General features: G+C 44.4%; 1 protein-coding gene across 11 annotated transcripts in view; it reads right to left on the bottom strand.

Annotated features, from left to right (window-relative positions):
• MICAL2 (microtubule associated monooxygenase, calponin and LIM domain containing 2) overlaps positions 1 to 18,079 on the bottom strand; it is a 392,610-nt gene that overhangs the window by 52,356 nt on the left and 322,175 nt on the right. For all 11 annotated transcript variants that reach the window (XM_077453572.1, XM_077453576.1, XM_077453578.1 and 8 more), the window contains one exon: positions 10,111 to 10,185. In XM_077453572.1, coding sequence (XP_077309698.1) covers positions 10,111 to 10,185 — 75 coding nt within the window. The remainder of the gene's footprint in view (positions 1 to 10,110; positions 10,186 to 18,079) is intronic.

The following is an 18,079-nucleotide window of genomic DNA, read 5'->3' as shown; positions in this document are numbered from 1 at the left end:
CAATTTATGAAATAAAGTCTCAGGGGACCCCAGTAAGAATCTGAAAAGAAATGACCATAAGTTTCGGTACAGAACCCCCCCCCCCATCCCCCACCCCGCCCCACCCCCAGTGTCTCTCCCAAAGAGGGTGACAGAAAACTATTTCATGCAGCATTTTTCAAATTCCTTTTAGGCATGTGCTCACAGCTGCCATGTGTCGCTGGAATGCCGGACTGCTGGCAATGGATGGGGGAGAGCGCCCTCTGGTGGCTGTGTTTTGTATCACACTGCAGGAAGAGAAGTCTTATTAAAGGGGAACGCCACCCCCAGCCCAGAAATATTATTATTATTATTATTACATTTATATATTTATTTATTATTATTAGTACTTATATAGCGCTGTCAATTTATGCAGAGCTTTACATATATGAAACATTTACATCAGCCCCTACCCTCAAGGAGCTTACAATCTAAGGTCCCCAACATACATTCTATTTGCCACTTACACTATATTACCAAAAGTACATGAGAATGTTTATGCTGCATGAAAGAGCGTCTTTTATTACCAAAAGTATTGGGACACCTGCCTTTACACACACATGGCATCCAAGTCTTAGTCCGTAGGGTTCAATATTGAGTTGGCCCTTTGCAGCTATAACAGCTTCACCTCTTCTGGGAAGGCCGTCCACAAGGTTTAGGAGGGTGTCTATGGGAAATGTTTGACCATTCTCCTCCTCGGCCTCTTCCCCCTGTGTCTCCTCGGCGGCCAATACATTCACTTCTCCTCTTGGCCAATCGGGTTGCTTCTTACCCTATCAAAGGTTGCTTCTAATTTATTCCAAAGCTGTTCTATGGGGTTGAGGTCAGGACTCTGTGCAGGACAGTCAAGTTCCTCCACCCCAAAACTCGCTCATCCATGTCTTTATGGACCGTGCTTTGTGCACTGGTCCGAATCATTTGGTGGAGGGGGGACTATGGTGTGAGGGGTTGATTTTCAGGAGTTGGGCTTGGCTCCTTAGTTCCAGTGAAGGGAACTCTTAAAGCGTCAGCATACCAAGACATTTTGGATAACTTTGTGGGAACAGTTTGGGGACGGCCCCTTCCTGTTCCAACATGACTGCGTACCAGTGCACAAAGCAAGGTCCATAAAGATATGGATGAGCGAGTTTGGGGTGGAGGAACTTGACTGGCCTGCACAGAGTCCTGACTTCAACCTGATAGAACACCTTTGGGATGAATTAGAGCTGAGACTGTGAACCAGGCCTTCTCGTCCAACATCAGTTCCTGACCTCACAAATGCTCTTCTGGAAGAATGGTCAAACATTCCCATAGACACACTCCTAAACCTTGTGGAGGGCCTTCCCAGAAGAGTTGAAGCTGTTATAGCTGCCAAGGGCGGAGCCAACTCAATATTGACCGCTACGGACTAAGACTGGGATGCCATTAACCTCTTCCCATCCACACTATAGCCAAAAGAGGGCTGCAGCGTGGATCTACCTTGCCGGGAAGGAGTCCATAGACGTCCTCCCGTGCTCGAGCGTCCTGCACGCCCCCTTCAGGGCATGCAGGGCACACTCTGTGATCAGCGAGTCTATGAGACTCGGCTGATCACAGATCAGAGTATGAGGTGGATCCCGACCCCTTATCACGTGATCAGCTGTCAGCCAATGAGAGCTGATCATGTGATGTAAACAGAGCTGGTAATTGGCTATTTTTTCTCCTCGCGCTGTAGCGTGAGGAGAAAAAAAAAGCCGATCAACGGTGGCTGGGAGAGGGACATCAGTTCCGATCGTGGAGAGCCTCTGCAGAGGTTACTGTGCCCACCTGTGCCACCTATCAGTTCCCACCAGCGCCACCTACCAGTGCCCCCAGTGTCACCTATCAATCCCCACAGTGCCACCTATAAATGTCACCAATCAGTGCCTCATCACCAGTGCTGCCTATGAATACCACCTACCAGTGCACATCAGTGCCACCTACCAGTGCCCATCAGTGCCTATCAGTGCCACTCATCAGTGCCACCCATCAGGGCACATCAGTGCCATCTTATCAGTGCCACTCATCAGTGCCACCCATCAGGGCCCGTCAGTGCCGTCTTATCAGTGCCTATCAGTGCAGCCTCATCAGTGAATATCAATGAAGGAGAAAAATGACCCGTTTGCAAAATTTTATAACAAACTATGAAAAGTTTTATATTTTTTCCAAAAATTTCTGTATTTTTTTCTTTGTTTAGAAAAAAATAAAACCCCCCCAGTGGTGATAAAATACCACCCAAAAAACTCTATATGTGTGAAAAAAATGATAAAAATCGGCTAAAAGATCGGCTACAGCTAACCACATGGTGCAGGTAGCCAGGTGTCATATGATAGCTGTGAGCCAATCACAGTTTCACAACACTAGGCAAGCAGTCATGAATGGAAGCCGTTATGACTGTTTTGTTTACATAGCAAATCATATGATCGCTATGACCAATCATAGCAATCACATGATACCCCGCCAACTCATAGCGGACGGGTACCGGCAACAATAATAATCACTGTGTCTGGTGGACAAAGCGGTCACAGGAGCGGCGCCCATGCACAGCCGATGTACATGTATGTGAGTGTGCCTGTACTCTGTACCTGCCATCCACTTGCAGTATAATTACTGTGAGTGGTCAGCAGGTGGTTACAAACATTGTTCAGAGGGGAGAAAGAGAGATACAAAGTAACATTGTTTATAAACACTGACCAGACAGAAGATAGAGAGATACAAAGTAACATTGTTTATAAACACTGACCAGACAGAAGATAGAGAGAAACAAAGTAACATTGTTTATAAGCACTGACCAGCCGGAAGATAGAGAGATACAAAGTAACGTTGTTTATAAACACTGACCAGACGGAAGATAGAGAGATACAAGGTAACGTTGTTTATAAACACTGACCAGACAGAAGATAGAGATATACAAAGTAACATTGTTTATAAGCACTGACCAGCCAGAAGATAGAGAGATACAAAGTAACGTTGTTTATAAACACTGACCAGACAGAAGATAGAGAGATACAAGGTAACGTTGTTTATAAACACTGACCAGACAGAAGATAGAGAGATACAAGGTAACGTTGTTTATAAACACTGACCAGACAGAAGATAGAGAGATACAAGGTAACGTTGTTTATAAACACTGACCAGACAGAAGATAGAGAGATACAAGGTAACGTTGTTTATAAACACTGACCAGACAGAAGATAGAGAGATACAAGGTAACGTTGTTTATAAACACTGACCAAAAGGAAGATAGAGATATACAAGGTAACGTTGTTTATAAACACTGACCAGGAGGAAGATAGAGAGATACAAGGTAACGTTGTTTATAAACACTGACCAGACAGAAGATAGAGAGATACAAGGTAACGTTGTTTATAAACACTGACCAGACAGAAGATAGAGAGATACAAGGTAACGTTGTTTATAAACACTGACCAGACAGAAGATAGAGAGATACAAGGTAACGTTGTTTATAAACACTGACCAGACAGAAGATAGAGATATACAAGGTAACGCTGTTTATAAACACTGACCAGACAGAAGATAGAGATCTACAAGGTAACGTTGTTTATAAACTCTGACCAGACAGAAGATAGAGAGATACAAGGTAACGTTGTTTATAAACACTGACCAGACAGAAGATAGAGAGATACAAGGTAACGTTGTTTATAAACTCTGACCAGACAGAAGATAGAGATATACAAGGTAACGTTGTTTATAAACACTGACCAGACAGAAGATAGAGAGATACAAGGTAACGTTGTTTATAAACACTGACCAGACAGAAGATAGAGATATACAAGGTAACGTTGTTTATAAACACTGACCAGAAGGAAGATAGAGAGATATAAGGTAACATTGTTTATAAACACTGACCAGACAGAAGATAGAAAGATACAAGGTAACATTGTTTATAAACACTGACCAAACAGAAGATAGAGAGATACAAGATAACATTCATAAAGCGGTAGTATAGTCAATTTTATTACTTTCACCTTCAGGTAAGCCTATAATAAGGCCTATAATAAGGCTTACCTGCAGGTAAAAAGAATATCTCCTAAACCTGTACTGTTTAGGAGATATTTTCCTCGCAATGAGTCGCTGACTTCAGCAGCGCATGCGCTCCGGGGATTCCCGGCGGAAAGCCCGGCAGACGCCGGACCTTGCCTGAAAGAAGTCTGCCGTGCGCATGTGCGGAAGTGACGTCATCGCGGCTCCAGCCACTCACAGCGCTGGAGCCACGATACTCGGAAGACATACTGAGGCAACATGTCGGCTCCCTTGGCGTGGACCAGGTGAGTTACCCTAGGTAAGTTGTTCTAAGGTAAGTATTTCATAATGAGCTAGTATACGGTGCATACTAGCTCATTCTGCCTTTTGCCTTACAGGTTTATATAAAAAAAAAAAATTGGGAGTATACAACCGCTTTAATAAACATTGTTCAGACAGGAGATCGAGAGATGCAAAGTAACACTGTTCATAAACACTATACAGATAGAGACAGAGAGAAACAAAGTAACACTGTTTATAAACATTGTACAGCCGGGAGATAGAAAGACATAAAGTAACATTGTTTACAAACACTGGCCAGACAGAAGATAGAGAGATACAAGGTAACATTCTTAATAAGAATTTTTTCCGACAGGAGATCGAGAGATAGAAAGTAATATTGTTTATTAATATTCTTCCGATGGGAGATAAAGAGATACAAAGTAATATTGTTTATAAACATTGGACAGACAGAGATAGAGGGTAACAAAATAAAATTGTTTATAAACATTGTTCAACCGGGAGATAGAGATATAGTAAGTAACATTGTTGTTTATAAACACTGACCAGATGGGAGAAAGAGAGACACAAAGTAACATTGTTTACACACATAACATTGTTTATAAACATTATTCAGCTGGAAGAAAGATACAAAGTAACATTATTTACAAACACTGACCAGACAAGAGATAGACAGGTAAAAAGTAACATTGTTTACAAACATTCATCAGACAGGAAATAGAAAGATATAAAGTAACATTGTTTATAAACATTGTTCAACCGGAAGATAGAGATACAGAAAGTAACATTGTTCATAAACACTGACCAGACAAGAGATAGAGACATACAAAGTAACATTGTTTATAAATATTAACCAGACGGGAAGAAGAGAGACACAAAGTAACATTGTTTACACACATTCATCAGACAGGAAATAGAAAGATATAAAGTAACATTGTTTACAAACATTGTTCAGCTGGGAGATAGAGATATAGAAGGTAACATTGTTTATAAACACTGACCAGACAAGAGATAGAGACATACAAAGTAACATTGTTTGTAAACATTAACCAGATGGGAGGAAGAGAGACAAAAAGTAACATTGTTTACAAACATTCATCAGACAGGAAATAGAAAGATATAAAGTAACATTGTTTATAAACATTCATCAGACAGCAAATAGAAAGATATAATGTTTATAAACATTGTTCAGCTGGAAGAAAGATACACAGTAACATTGTTTACAAACACTGACCAGATGCAAGATAGACAGGTAAAAAGTAACATTGTTTACAAACATTCATCAGACAGGAAATAGAAAGATATAAAAGGGGGTTATTTACAAAAGGCAAATCCACTTTGCACTGAAAGTGCACATGGAAGTGCAGTCGCTCTAAATCTAAGGGGTAGATCTGAAATGAGGGGAGGCTCTGCTGATTTTATCATCCAATCATGTGCAAGCTAAAATGCTGTTTTTTATTTTCCTTGCTTTTCCCCCTCGGATCTACAGCGACTGCACTTCCAAGTGCACTTGTAGTGCAAAGTCAATTTGCCTCTAATAAATAACCCCCAAAGTAACATTGTTTATAAACATTGTTCAGACGAGAGATAGATACAAAGTAACATTGTTTACAAACACTGACCAGACATGAGATGATGAGAGATAAAGAGATACAAAGTAACTTTGTTTATAAACACTGACCAGACAAGAGATAGAGGCATACAAAGTAACATTTATAAACATTTATCAGACAGGAGATAGATAGATACAAATGTTACATTGATACTTGTGTATGTGTTTCATGCATCTGCAGATCAAAGGGATGAATGCGCCTCAAGTGGAATTTCCTTTTAACCCTTTTCCCCCTTCGGGGTCCTGACAGAAGCCGCCCCCCCCCCCCCCCCGTTGTGCATGCATGGGCAGACCAGGACATGCGCAGATGTGGTGCAGGGCTCTGCCAGGACCTGAGATAATGTGGGGGGGGGGGGGGCCTATTTATCACATTATTAACCCTTCGGCTGGTCACGGACAGTTTGCTTTTTCTCATTCAGCCAGCAGATTCCTCCATCAATAAAAATGAATGGAGGAATCCCCTCCCCCCCACTTCTTCTGCCAGGACTTTTATTCTACAATAGCGGAGCTCAGCGCTGTCAGAATACATTGAAAAGAGGCTTCAGATTGACTGCCCCCCCCTGCTGGCCCGTACCTGGTATAGGAGAGTCTCTTCAAAGGGGTTCCTCCTATACCGGGGGTTCCTCCTATACCGGAGTTCCTCCTATACCGGGGGTCCTCCTATACCGGGGTTCCTCCTATACCGGGGTTCCTCCTATACCAGGGGTCCTCCTATACCAGGGGTCCTCCTATACCGGGGTTCCTCCTATACCGGGGGTCCTCCTATACTGATGCTCCTCCTATACCGGGGGTCCTCCTATACCGGGGTTCCTCCTATACCGGGGTCCTCCTATACCGGGGTTCCTCCTATACCGGGGTTCCTCCTATACTGATGCTCCTCCTATACTGGGGGTCCTCCTATACCGGTGTTCCTCCTATACTGGGGGTCCTCTTATACCAGGGTTCCTCCTATACCGGGGTCCTCCTATACTGAGGCTCCTCCTATACTGGGGGTCCTCCTATATCGGGGTTCCTCCTATACCGGGGGTCCTCCTATACCGGTGTTCCTCCTATACTGGGGGTCCTCTTATACCAGGGTTCCTCCTATACCGGGGTCCTCCTATACTGAGGCTCCTCCTATACCGGGGGTCCTCCTATACCGGTGTTCCTCCTATACTGGGGGTCCTCTTATACCAGGGTTCCTCCTATATCGGGGTCCTCCTATACTGAGGCTCCTCCTATATCGGGGTTCCTCCTATACCGGGGGTCCTCCTATACTGGGGGTCCTCCTATACCGGAGTTCCTCCTATACCGGGTTCCTCCTATACCGGGTTCCTCCTATACCGGGGGTCCTCCTATACTGAGTCTGGGCCGCCAATCTATGGCCAGTTTTTGCAATAACTCCCCCCCCCCCCCCATCTCCCTCTGATTTTTTTTATTTCTATTTTTCTAGCCATTAAAAGTGAACCTTATTTTCATAGAATAGAATAGAATGTATCATTTTTATCTAAAATAAAACTATTTTTAAACAAAAAAAAGTAAAAAAAGTTAGCTTTTTTAACTTTGATATGTTTTTTTGTCTATAGATTGCATAACATTTATTTTTACAAAACAATATCACAAAAAAAAAAAAAATTGTCCTAAAATAATGATATATGTACAGTGCCTTGAAAAAGTATTCATAACCCTTGGAAAAAAAAGAAAATATATATATATATATGTATATATACCGGTATATATATATATATATATATATATATATATATATATATATATATATATATATATATACCATATATATAGTATATACAGTGCATATAGATATAGATTATAATAAATATATAAATAGAATAATATAATATCATTTTAGATAATATTTTAATCAAATTATTATTATTTGATATGTGAAATAAGTAGTGTGTGCATATACAGTATCTCACAAAAGTAAGTACACCCCTCACATTTTTGTAAATCTTTTCTTGTGACAACACTGAAGAAATGACACTTGTCTACAATGTAAAGTAGTGAGTGTACAGCTTGTATAACAGTGTAAATTTGCCGTCCCCTCAAAATAACTCAACACACAGCCATTAATGTCTAAACCGCTGGCAACAAAAGTGAGTACACCCCTAAGTGAAAATGTCCAAATTGGGCCCAAAGTGTCAATATTTTGTGTGGCCACCATTATTTTCCAGCACTGCCTGAATCCTCCTGGGCATGGAGGTCACCAGAGCTTCACAGGTCGTCACCGGAGTCCTCTTCCCCTCCTCTATGATGACATCACAGAGCTGGTGGACGTTGGAGACCTTGCGCTCCTCCACCTTCCGTTTGAGGATGCCCCACAGATGCTCAGTAGGGTTTAGGTCTGGAGACATGCTTGGCCAGTCCATCACCTTTACCCTCAGCTTCTTTAGCAAGGCAGTGGTCATCTTGGAGGTGTATTTGGGGTGGTTATCATGTTGGAATACTGCCCTGCGGCCCAGTCTATGAAGGGAGGGGATCATGCTCTGCTTCAGTATGTCACAGTACATGTTGGCATTCATGGTCCCCTCAATGATCTGTAGCCCCCCAGTGCCGGCAGCACTCATGCAGCCCCAGACCATGACACTCCCACCACCATGCCTGACTGTAGACAAGACACACTTGTCTTTGTCCTCCTCACCTGGTGGCCCCCACACACGCCTGACACCATCTGACGTTTATCTTGGTCTCATCAGACCACAGGACATGGTTCCAGTAATCCATATCCTTAGTCTGCTTGTCTTCAGCAAACTGTTTGCAGGCTTTCTTATACATCATCTTTAGAAGAGGCTTCCTTCTGGGATGACAGCCATGCAGACCAACTTGATGCAGTGTGCGGCGTATGGTCTGAGCACTGACAGGCTGAAGCCCCACCCCCACCCCTTCAACCTCTCCAGCAATGCTGGCAGCACTCATACTTCTATTTCCCAAAGACAACCTCTGGATATGACGCTAAGCACGTGACCTCAACTTCTTTGGTGGACCATGACAAGGCCTGTTCTGAGTGGAACCTGTCCTGTTAAACCGCTGTATGGTCTTGGCCACCATGCTGCAGCTCAGTTTCAGGGTCTTGGCAATCTTCCTTATAGCCTAAGTCATCTTTATGTAGAGTGACAATTCTTTTTTTCAGATTCTCAGAGAGTTCTTTGCCATGAGAGGCCATGTTGAATGTCCAGTGACCAGTATGAGAGAGTGAGAGCGATAACACCAAATTGAACAACCTGCTCCCCATTCACACCTGAGACCTTGTAACACTAATGAGTCACATGACACCAGGGGAGGGAAAATGGCTAATTGGGCCCAATTTGGACATTTTCACTTAGGGGTGTACTGACTTTTGTTGCCAGCGGTTTAGACATTAATGGCTGTGTGTTGAGTTATTTTGAGGGGACGGAAAATTTACACTGTTATACAAGCTGTACACTCACTACTTTACATTGTAGACAAAGTGTCATTTCTTCAGTGTTGTCACATGAAAAGATAGAAGAAAAGATTTACAAAAATGTGAGTGAGGGGTGTACTTACTTTTGTGAGATACTGTGTGTATATATATATACCCTGTTTCCCCTAAAATAAGACCTAGCATGTGTGTCAGTGATGGCTGCAATATAAGCCCTACCCCCCAAATAAACCCCATCCTCTTTCCCCAAAAATAAGCCCTAACCTGAGAATAAGACATAGAAGCACTTTAACTAGGGCTTATTTGGGGGGTAGGGCTTATATTGCAGCCATCGTCGACAATCACGCTAGGTCTTATTTTAGGGGAAACAGGGTATGTGTGTATATATACAGTGCCTTGAAAAAGTATTCACACCCCATTTTGTCATGTTACAACCAAAAACGTTAAATACAAATGCCCCCCACACACACATTTCACATATTTGTAAAAAATGTTGAAAACCATTTATCATTTTCCTTCCACTTCACAATTATGAGCCACTTTGTGTTGGTCTATCATATAAAATCCCAATAAAATAAATTTACGTTTTTGGTGGTAACATAACAAAATGTGGGAAATTTCAAGGGGTATAAATACTTTTATAAGGCACTGTATGCTATTGTCAAATAATAAGGCCCCAGTATAAATGTAAAAATAGTTTCGGTCCATAGGGGGCCTGCCGGTGTCAGCGCTGGAGGGGTTAAAGTAGATAGAACTCCACCGGGAGAAAATATTAGTCCAGCAGATCACATTTCCTTACTTGACTGGATTTTCTTCCTCCACCTCTGAGATTTGTTGGAAGAGACGGACGGGTGGTTGCTCGCCCGATTAAGTGCTGAAACAAAGCAGAGGCGGAATATGAAACGTACTGTATAAAATGCAGCGGCCTCATTTATTAAAATGTCAAATTGTCAAAAGCAAAACTTTCAGGTCAGTCTGAAGGATGACACCGCTCCGCTACACGAGCTCAGGAAGGCCCCGTTCACACTGGCCTTAGGAACAAACGTTTGTGGCGCTTTATTGCAACTTCCTGAACGCCCAGCGAAGCAGAATGCCATGTATAATATGGACAGCGGGCAGATGTGTTCACAACTGGAAAACATTTAAGGCATCAGTTACACCTTGCGTGGCGGGAACTCACAATCCCGCTTGCGATTTTGTGTGGGCGATTTTCACGTGGTTCTGCTTGTTTCACGTGGGCAGGGGATGCAAATGGGCACTCCTAGGAGTAAAGGGGGACTCTGCTGGAGACTTTGAGAAGGGTACACAAATGGGCAATCCTACAAGTACGGAGGAACTCTGCTAGAGACTCCTAGAAATAAGGGAGGATACTGAAGGGCAATCCTAGAAGTAGGGAGGAACTCTGCTGGAGACTCCTAGAAATAAGGGAGGATACTGAAGGGCAATCCTAGAAGTAGGGAGGAACTCTGCTGGAGACTCCTAGAAGTAAGGGAGGTGTCAGGGCTGGCTTAGCCCTTCCTCCTCTGGGCTGGCCGCTCAGCTGTCGGCTAATTGCCAGCTCTCTTCTCTCTCCACAGTTACTCAGCTGTTCCTGATCATGCTCATCTGACCTGCCTACTTAAAGCCTTCCAGCTCATTTCACCTCTGCCTTCGTGTTGGTCACATCACAAGGAACCATCTCCTGCGGTTTGTTTCAAGACTGGCTTGCTGACATCCCTCCTGACTCCTTATTCTGCTTGCAGTTGCTCTACTTGGATCCCTGACTTCTGGCCTGGCTGATTACCTGATCTTGTTATTGAACTTTGGACTGGCTGACTACCCGATCTGGTTACTGGACTCTGGCTATGCTTGACTACGATTTTTCTATTTACCTTTTTTATTAATAAACAAGTGTGATTTAATTGTACTTCTATCTCAGTCTGATTCATGGTTTCTGACAGAAGGATGCTGAAGGGCAATCCTAGAAGTAGGGGAGATGCGAATGTGCACTCCTACAAGTAAGGGGGAACTGTTCTGGAGAATCCTGGAAGTAAGGGTGATCACCGCAGGAAATGCCTAGAAGTAAGGAGGAACTCTTCTGGAGAATCCTAGAAGTAAGTGAGATGCAAATGGGCACTGCTAGAAGTAAGGGGTAACTCTTCTGGAGAATCCTAGAAGTAAGGGGCATGCTGATGGACACTCCTAGAAGTAAGGGGGAACTCTTCTGAAGAATCTTAGAAGTAAGGAAGATCACCGCAGGAGACACCTAGAAATAATTAAGGGCAAACTCTTCTAGAGAATCTTAGAAGTAAGGGGGATCACCGCAGGAGATGCCTAGAAGTAATGGGGAACTCTTCTGGGGAATCCTAGAAGTAAGGGAGATGCGAATGGGCACTCCTAGACATAAGGGAGAACTTTTCTGGAGAAACCTAGAAGGGGGCTCACCGCAGGAGATGCCTAGAAGTAAGGAGGAACTCTTCTGGAGAATCCTAGAAGTAAGTGAGATGCAAATGGGCACTGCTAGAAGTAAGGGGGAACTCTTCTGGAGAATCCTAGAAGTAAGGGGCATGCTGATGGACACTCCTAGAAGTAAGGGGGAACTCTTCTGAAGAATCTTAGAAGTAAGGGAGATCACCGCAGGAGACACCTAGAATTAAGGGCAAACTCTTCTAGAGAATCTTAGAAGTAAGGGGGATCACCGCAGGAGATGCCTAGAAGTAATGGGGAACTCTTCTGGGGAATCCTAGAAGTAAGGGAGATGCGAATGGGCACTCCTAGAAGTAAGGGAGATGCGAATGGGCACTCCTAGAAGTAAGGGGGAACTCTTCTGGAGAATCCTAGAAGTAAGGGAGGATGCTGATGGGCACTCCTAGAAGTAAGAAGGAACTCTTCTGGAGAATCTTAGAAGTAAAGGGGATCGCCGCAGGAGATGCCTAGAAGTAATGGGGAACTCACAGTGGTGGCACAGTGGCGGCACAGTGGTGTAGTGGGTAGCACTCTCACCTGGCAGTAAGAAGGGTCACTTGTTCGAATCCCAACCACGACACTACCTGCCTGGAGCTTGCATGTTTCTCCCTGTGCCTGCGTGGGTTTCCTCTGGGTACTCCAGTTTCCTCCCACAATCCAAAGACATGCAGGAAGGTTAGTTGGCTTCTGTCCAAAATTGGCCCTAGTATATGAATGGGTACCTTGAATTGTGGGCTCCTTGAGGGTAGGGACCGATGTGAGTGTGCAATGTACAGGGATAGGGGCAATTGTAGACACTCACTCAGGTTGAACTGGATGGACTGGTGTCTTTATTCAACCTTACTAACTATGTAACTATGTAACTCTTCTGGGGAATCCTAGAACTAAGGGAGGATGCTGATGGGCACTCCTAGAAGTAAGAAGGAACTCTTCTGGAGAATCCCAATAAAGGGGATCACCACAGGTGATGCCTAGAAGTATGGAGGAACTCTTCTGGAGAATCCCAGAAGTAAAGGGGATCATCACAGGAGACGCCTAGAAGTAAGAAGGAACTCTTCTGGAGAATCCTAGAAGTAAGGGAGATGCGAATGGGCACTCCTAGACATAAGGGAGAACTTTTCTGGAGAAACCTAGAAGGGGGCTCACCGCAGGAGATGCCTAGAAGTAAGGATGAACTCTTCTGGAGAATCCTAGAAGTAAGGGAAATGTGAATGGGCACTCCTAGAAGTAACAGAAAATATATATTTAAACGGGGTCAGGCGCTACCGATATTGGCTAAAGTGGAGTATGTGCATAAAGGTGAGTACACATACAGCACTAAACCACCTAGAAGACCACAGTAGTTGTTAGAGGTAGAAAACCACACTTTCCACTGGTAAGGTACAGAAAAAAAGGAGTAAGCAGAGCAAAAACATATGATATCCCCCACTAGTAGATAATACTAATAGGTACTAGTTGTGGTACACGCCAGTGTCTATAATGTGCTAAGGGAATATCACAAATTATATAGATATCTCATACCCCACCCAGAGGTGTATGTATAGACCACTAAATAGCACTTAGGTAGCCATATACCAGATTTTCTGTTACTACTTGCATTTCCTTTTTGGGATTGCGAGGTCTAGGGGTGGCGACACCGTCTCTGTGCCCATTCGGTTTACGCCATTATCTTGTCAGAGCCTCTGTGGCGCGGTCTAGGGTCTGTGTGACCTGTGTGTTTTTTACTCCTAGAAGTAAGAAGGAACTCTTCTGGAGAATCTTAGAAGTAAAGGGGATCAGCACAGGAGACGCCTAGAAGTAAGGGGGCGACTTTCAGAGAGTCAAGACTTGCGCTGGGATTTTAGGTGCAAATCCAGGTGGGGAACTTGGTGCAATGAATTAATTTTTGATCATAGATTCATTGCCCCATGGAGGGGCGGAGCCAACACAAGAGGTGTATCCAGATTGGAAACTTTCTGGATATACGAGCTGCAGATCCACCAGCCACAAGGGATGAATGTGGAGTGGGATATTAACTCCTTCATAAATAGAGCATAAGAAAATAATAAATACATTAGAGGGATTCATATTATAAGGAACGATTTGAGAGTTTTCATGGAGAACATTGATTGGTTTTCTAATAATTTTATAATTCTTCATGAATATTTTTATTAATTGTCTCTTTATATATATATATATATATATATATATATATATATATATATATAGAGAGAGAGAGAGAGAGAGAGAGAGAGAGAAAGAGAGAGAGAGAGAGAGATGTATTTTTTATATATATTTATTTCTTAATTTTATTGATAATAAAAAAAAATTATTGATAAAATAAAAAATTATAACATTGTGAAACTTGATGCATAATGTTAAGACATTTTAGTGTTATGGGTTTATAATTCAATTAAGCCCATGTACTTTATTTTAAAGTATATAAACATTTGGTAAGATTGTTATTGATGTCTTTGAGCTGATGTTGTAATTTTGGCATATTTATGAATAATAAGTATCGCTGCTCCCATATGCTGCCTCTAATGAGGTTTGGTAGATAACCAATTATTTTTCAATTTTTTTACAATTCAGTTTAATTAGTTCTGCCTTTTCCTTGTGATGATGCAGATAATGGGATTTTTATATACAGCTTACCTGTAAAATCCTTTTCTTGAGAGTACATCACGGGACACAGGAGCTTCATTACATAGTGGGTTATATAGGCACCTCTGGTGATTGGACACTGGTTGACCCTAATTAAGGAGAATTCCTCCCCTATATAACCCCTCCCATCCGGGAGGCACCTCAGTTTTGTAGCAAAGCAATAAGAACCACGTAAAACCCAAGAGGGGCGGGAGCCCTGTGTCCCGTGATGTACTCTCAAGAAAAGGATTTTACAGGTAAGCTGTATATAAAAATCCCATTTTCTTGATCATACATCACGGGACACAGGAGCTTCATTACATAGTGGGATGTCCCAAAGCAATGCTCAGGTTGAGGGGAGGGAGACACAGATCATAAGCATAGACCGCCAGGGACCTGAGGACCTAAACTGCAGCCTGCAGTACACTGCGCCCGAAGGCGATATCCTCTTGCCCTCTGACATCCACCTGATAGAATCTGGTGAATGTGTGGATTGATGACCAAGTCGCAGCCTTACAGATCTGAGCCAGGGAGGCCTGGTGATGCACTGCCCAAGAAGCACTGATAGCCCTAGTAGAGTGCGCTTTCACCTGAAAAGGAGGAATCTTCCCCTTTAAGCTATAGGCCTGAGAAATAACCTGTCTGATCCATCTCGAGAGAGTGGACTTTGACGCTGCCTGACCCCTTCTAGGGCCTTCTGGCAGAATAAATAAGCAGTCAGTTTTTCTTATCTGAGCAGTTGCTTGAAGATAAAGACTGATTGCTCTAACCACATCTAAAGTGTGTAAGGATTCTTCCTCTATGGACTGAGGATCTGGAAAAAAGGATGGTAGGATTATATCTTGATTCAGATGAAAACCTGAAACCACCTTAGGTAGAAAGGACCTGTTGGGACGCATAACCACCCGGTCCTTATGGATAATTAAATAGGGCTCTTTACAAGAAAGAGCTGCCAATTCTGATACCCTTCTAGCCGTGGATATGGCTACTAGGAAGACTAGCTTCTTTGTCAAGAGGACTAACGAAGCAAGATGCAAAGGTTCAAATGGTTGGGCTACTAAGGCCGAGAGAACCAAATTCAGATCCCATGGGCATACCGGAGGTCTGACTGGCGGTCTCATCCGCATAGCCCCCTGGATAAAGGCCCGTATCAGGGAATGTGATGCAAGCGGTCTTTGAAAAAAGACCGACAGGGCCGAAATCTGCACCTTGATGGTGCTTATGGCCAAATTCAATTCAAGGCCTGATTGGAGAAAGGCCAAGATTCTGTTAATGACATACCTTCTGGGATGCCATCTCCTGGGTTCACACCAGGAAACATATGCCCTCCAGATCTTGTAATAGATACGCCTGGAGGCCGGCTTTCTGGCATTTGACCAGAGTGGAAAGGACTGGCCCCGAAAGACCACGGTCTTTTAAAATGTGGGTCTCAGCAGCCAGACCGTCAAATTCAGACTGCGTAAAGCAGGATGGTAAATTGGGCCCTGCGAGAGCAGATCTGGCCGGAGGGGGAGGGTCCATGGCCTGCCCACTGCTAGCTTCATGATTTCTGCGAACCATGGTCGCCTGGGCCAAGCCGGGGCCACTAGAAGGACCGACTTCGCCTCCCTCTTGACCCTTCCCAGGAACCGTGACAGTAGCGGGTTCGGGGGGAAGGCATAGATCAGGTTGTACTGACTCCAGGGAACCGTCAGAGCATCTGACCCCTGAGCAAGTGCATCTCTTGTCCTTGACACAAAGTTGTCCAGTTTCCTGTTGAATCTGGACGCAAAAAGATCCACGTCTGGAGTGCCCCATTTGTAACATATGTCTCGAAACACATCGGGGTGCAGAGCCCATTCTCCTGGGCACAACTGCTGGCGGCTGAGATAATCCGCCTGCCAATTCTCCACTCCTGGGATGAAGACTGCAGAGAGGCACGGAACATGCTCTTCTGCCCAGACAAGTATGCGATTCACCTCGTTTTGGGCCACCAGACTTCTGGTACCGCCCTGGTGATTGATATAAGCCACCGCGGTGGCATTGTCGGACTGAATCCGAACCGGGAAGCCTCGCAGTCTGTGAGACCACTCTCTGAGTGCCATGTAAACTGCCCGAATCTCTAGGATATTTATGGGCAACAGACTTTCGGTCGCAGACCATTTTCCCTGCGAGCATGTTCCCTCTAATACGGCTCCCCAGCCTGTCAGGCTGGCATCCGTTGTGACCATCTTCCATGAGAGGGGAAGAAATGTTTTGCCTTTTAGCAAATTTCTGGTTTGTAACCACCAAACAAGACTCTTGCGTGCCCGGGGGGATAAACGCATAGGAAGATCCAGGGATTGGGGCTTCCTGTTCCAAATCGCAAGGATGCATATTTGCAGGGGCCTTGAGTGGAACTGGGCAAATGGGACGGCCTCGAATGAGGCGACCATCTTTCCCAATAGTCTCATACATAGACGAATAGAGGGAGATCTTCTGCCCAGAACTAGGCGCACCAGATCTCCAATGGCCAAGGCCTTTGGCCCTGGAAGGAACACCCTGCCCTGAGCGGTGTCGATAATGAGACCCAGGTAATCCAACCTGGTGGTCGGTTGCAGAGACGACCTTTCTAGGTTTATAATCCAACCTAGGCGGCCCAGATGTTCCAGCGTTTTGGTGACGCTGCGACTTAGGCTCGTTATAGTTCTCTCTACGAGAAGCAAGTCGTCTAGGTAAGCCATGACGGCTATGCCCTGAACTCTTAAGGTTGCTAAGAGAGGGTCTAGAATCTTCGTGAAGACTCGGGGGGCCGTGGCTAGGCCGAATGGCAGGGCCACAAATTGAAAGTGGCGTTGCTCTACCGCGAACCTTAGGAACTTCTGGTGCGCGGGAAATATTGGCACATGGAGATATGCATGTCTGATATCTATTGATGCCATGAATTCTCCCCCTTGCAGGGAGGAAACCACAGTGCGTATAGACTGCATCCGGAAGGTCTGGATGTGTAGAAACCGATTCAAGTCTCTCAGATCCAAGATAGGTCTGACACTTCCGTTTGGTTTTGGGACGGTGAAGAGATTCGAATAAAAACCTGAACCCTGATCTTTCGGGCTCACCTCTACTATCACACCTTGGGATAGTAACTGATCTAAGGCCAGGAGTAGCGATTTCCGCTCTATTGGATCCTTGGGGATCCTTGACCTTAGAAAACGAAAGGGTGGAATCTTCTGAAATTCTAGCCTGTAGCCCAGAGATACCGAAGAGATCACCCATTTGTCCTGAATCTCCTCCCGCCAGGCGCCTGCAAACTGCAGGAGCCTTCCCCCCACTCGGCCGAGCGGGGGCGCCCCTTCACAAGGGGGTCTTGGAGGTTTGCTTGGCAGGCTTCCGCCCCCAAGTCTTTTTCTGTCCCTGGGCTCGGCCCTGAGGCTTTCTAGCAGCGGAGGGCTGGGAAGGCCGTCGCCACTGTTTAGAGCTTGACGCTTCGGGAGAAAGAGTACGCCTGAATGAAGGACGCTTACTCTTCTTGACTGGAAGGAGTGTAGATTTACCTCCTGAGATATTTTGGATGAATTTATCTAGTTCTTCTCCAAACAAACGTTCCCCTTTAAATGGGAACCCAGCCAAATGCTTTTTGCATGACATCTCAGCGGCCCAATTTTTTAGCCATAGAGCCCTACGCATGTGTACCAACATGAGGGACAAACGGGATGCTTGTTGGACAGAATCCAAAATCGCAT

The sequence above is a fragment of the Lithobates pipiens genome, unplaced genomic scaffold, assembly GCF_037356315.1.
Source record: "Lithobates pipiens isolate NorthernLeopardFrog02 unplaced genomic scaffold, aLitPip1_a1.2 Scaffold_24, whole genome shotgun sequence".
Taxonomy (NCBI): domain Eukaryota; kingdom Metazoa; phylum Chordata; class Amphibia; order Anura; family Ranidae; genus Lithobates; species Lithobates pipiens.
Note: the sequence above shows the minus strand (reverse complement) of the source record. Positions and strands in the feature narration are given on the sequence as shown.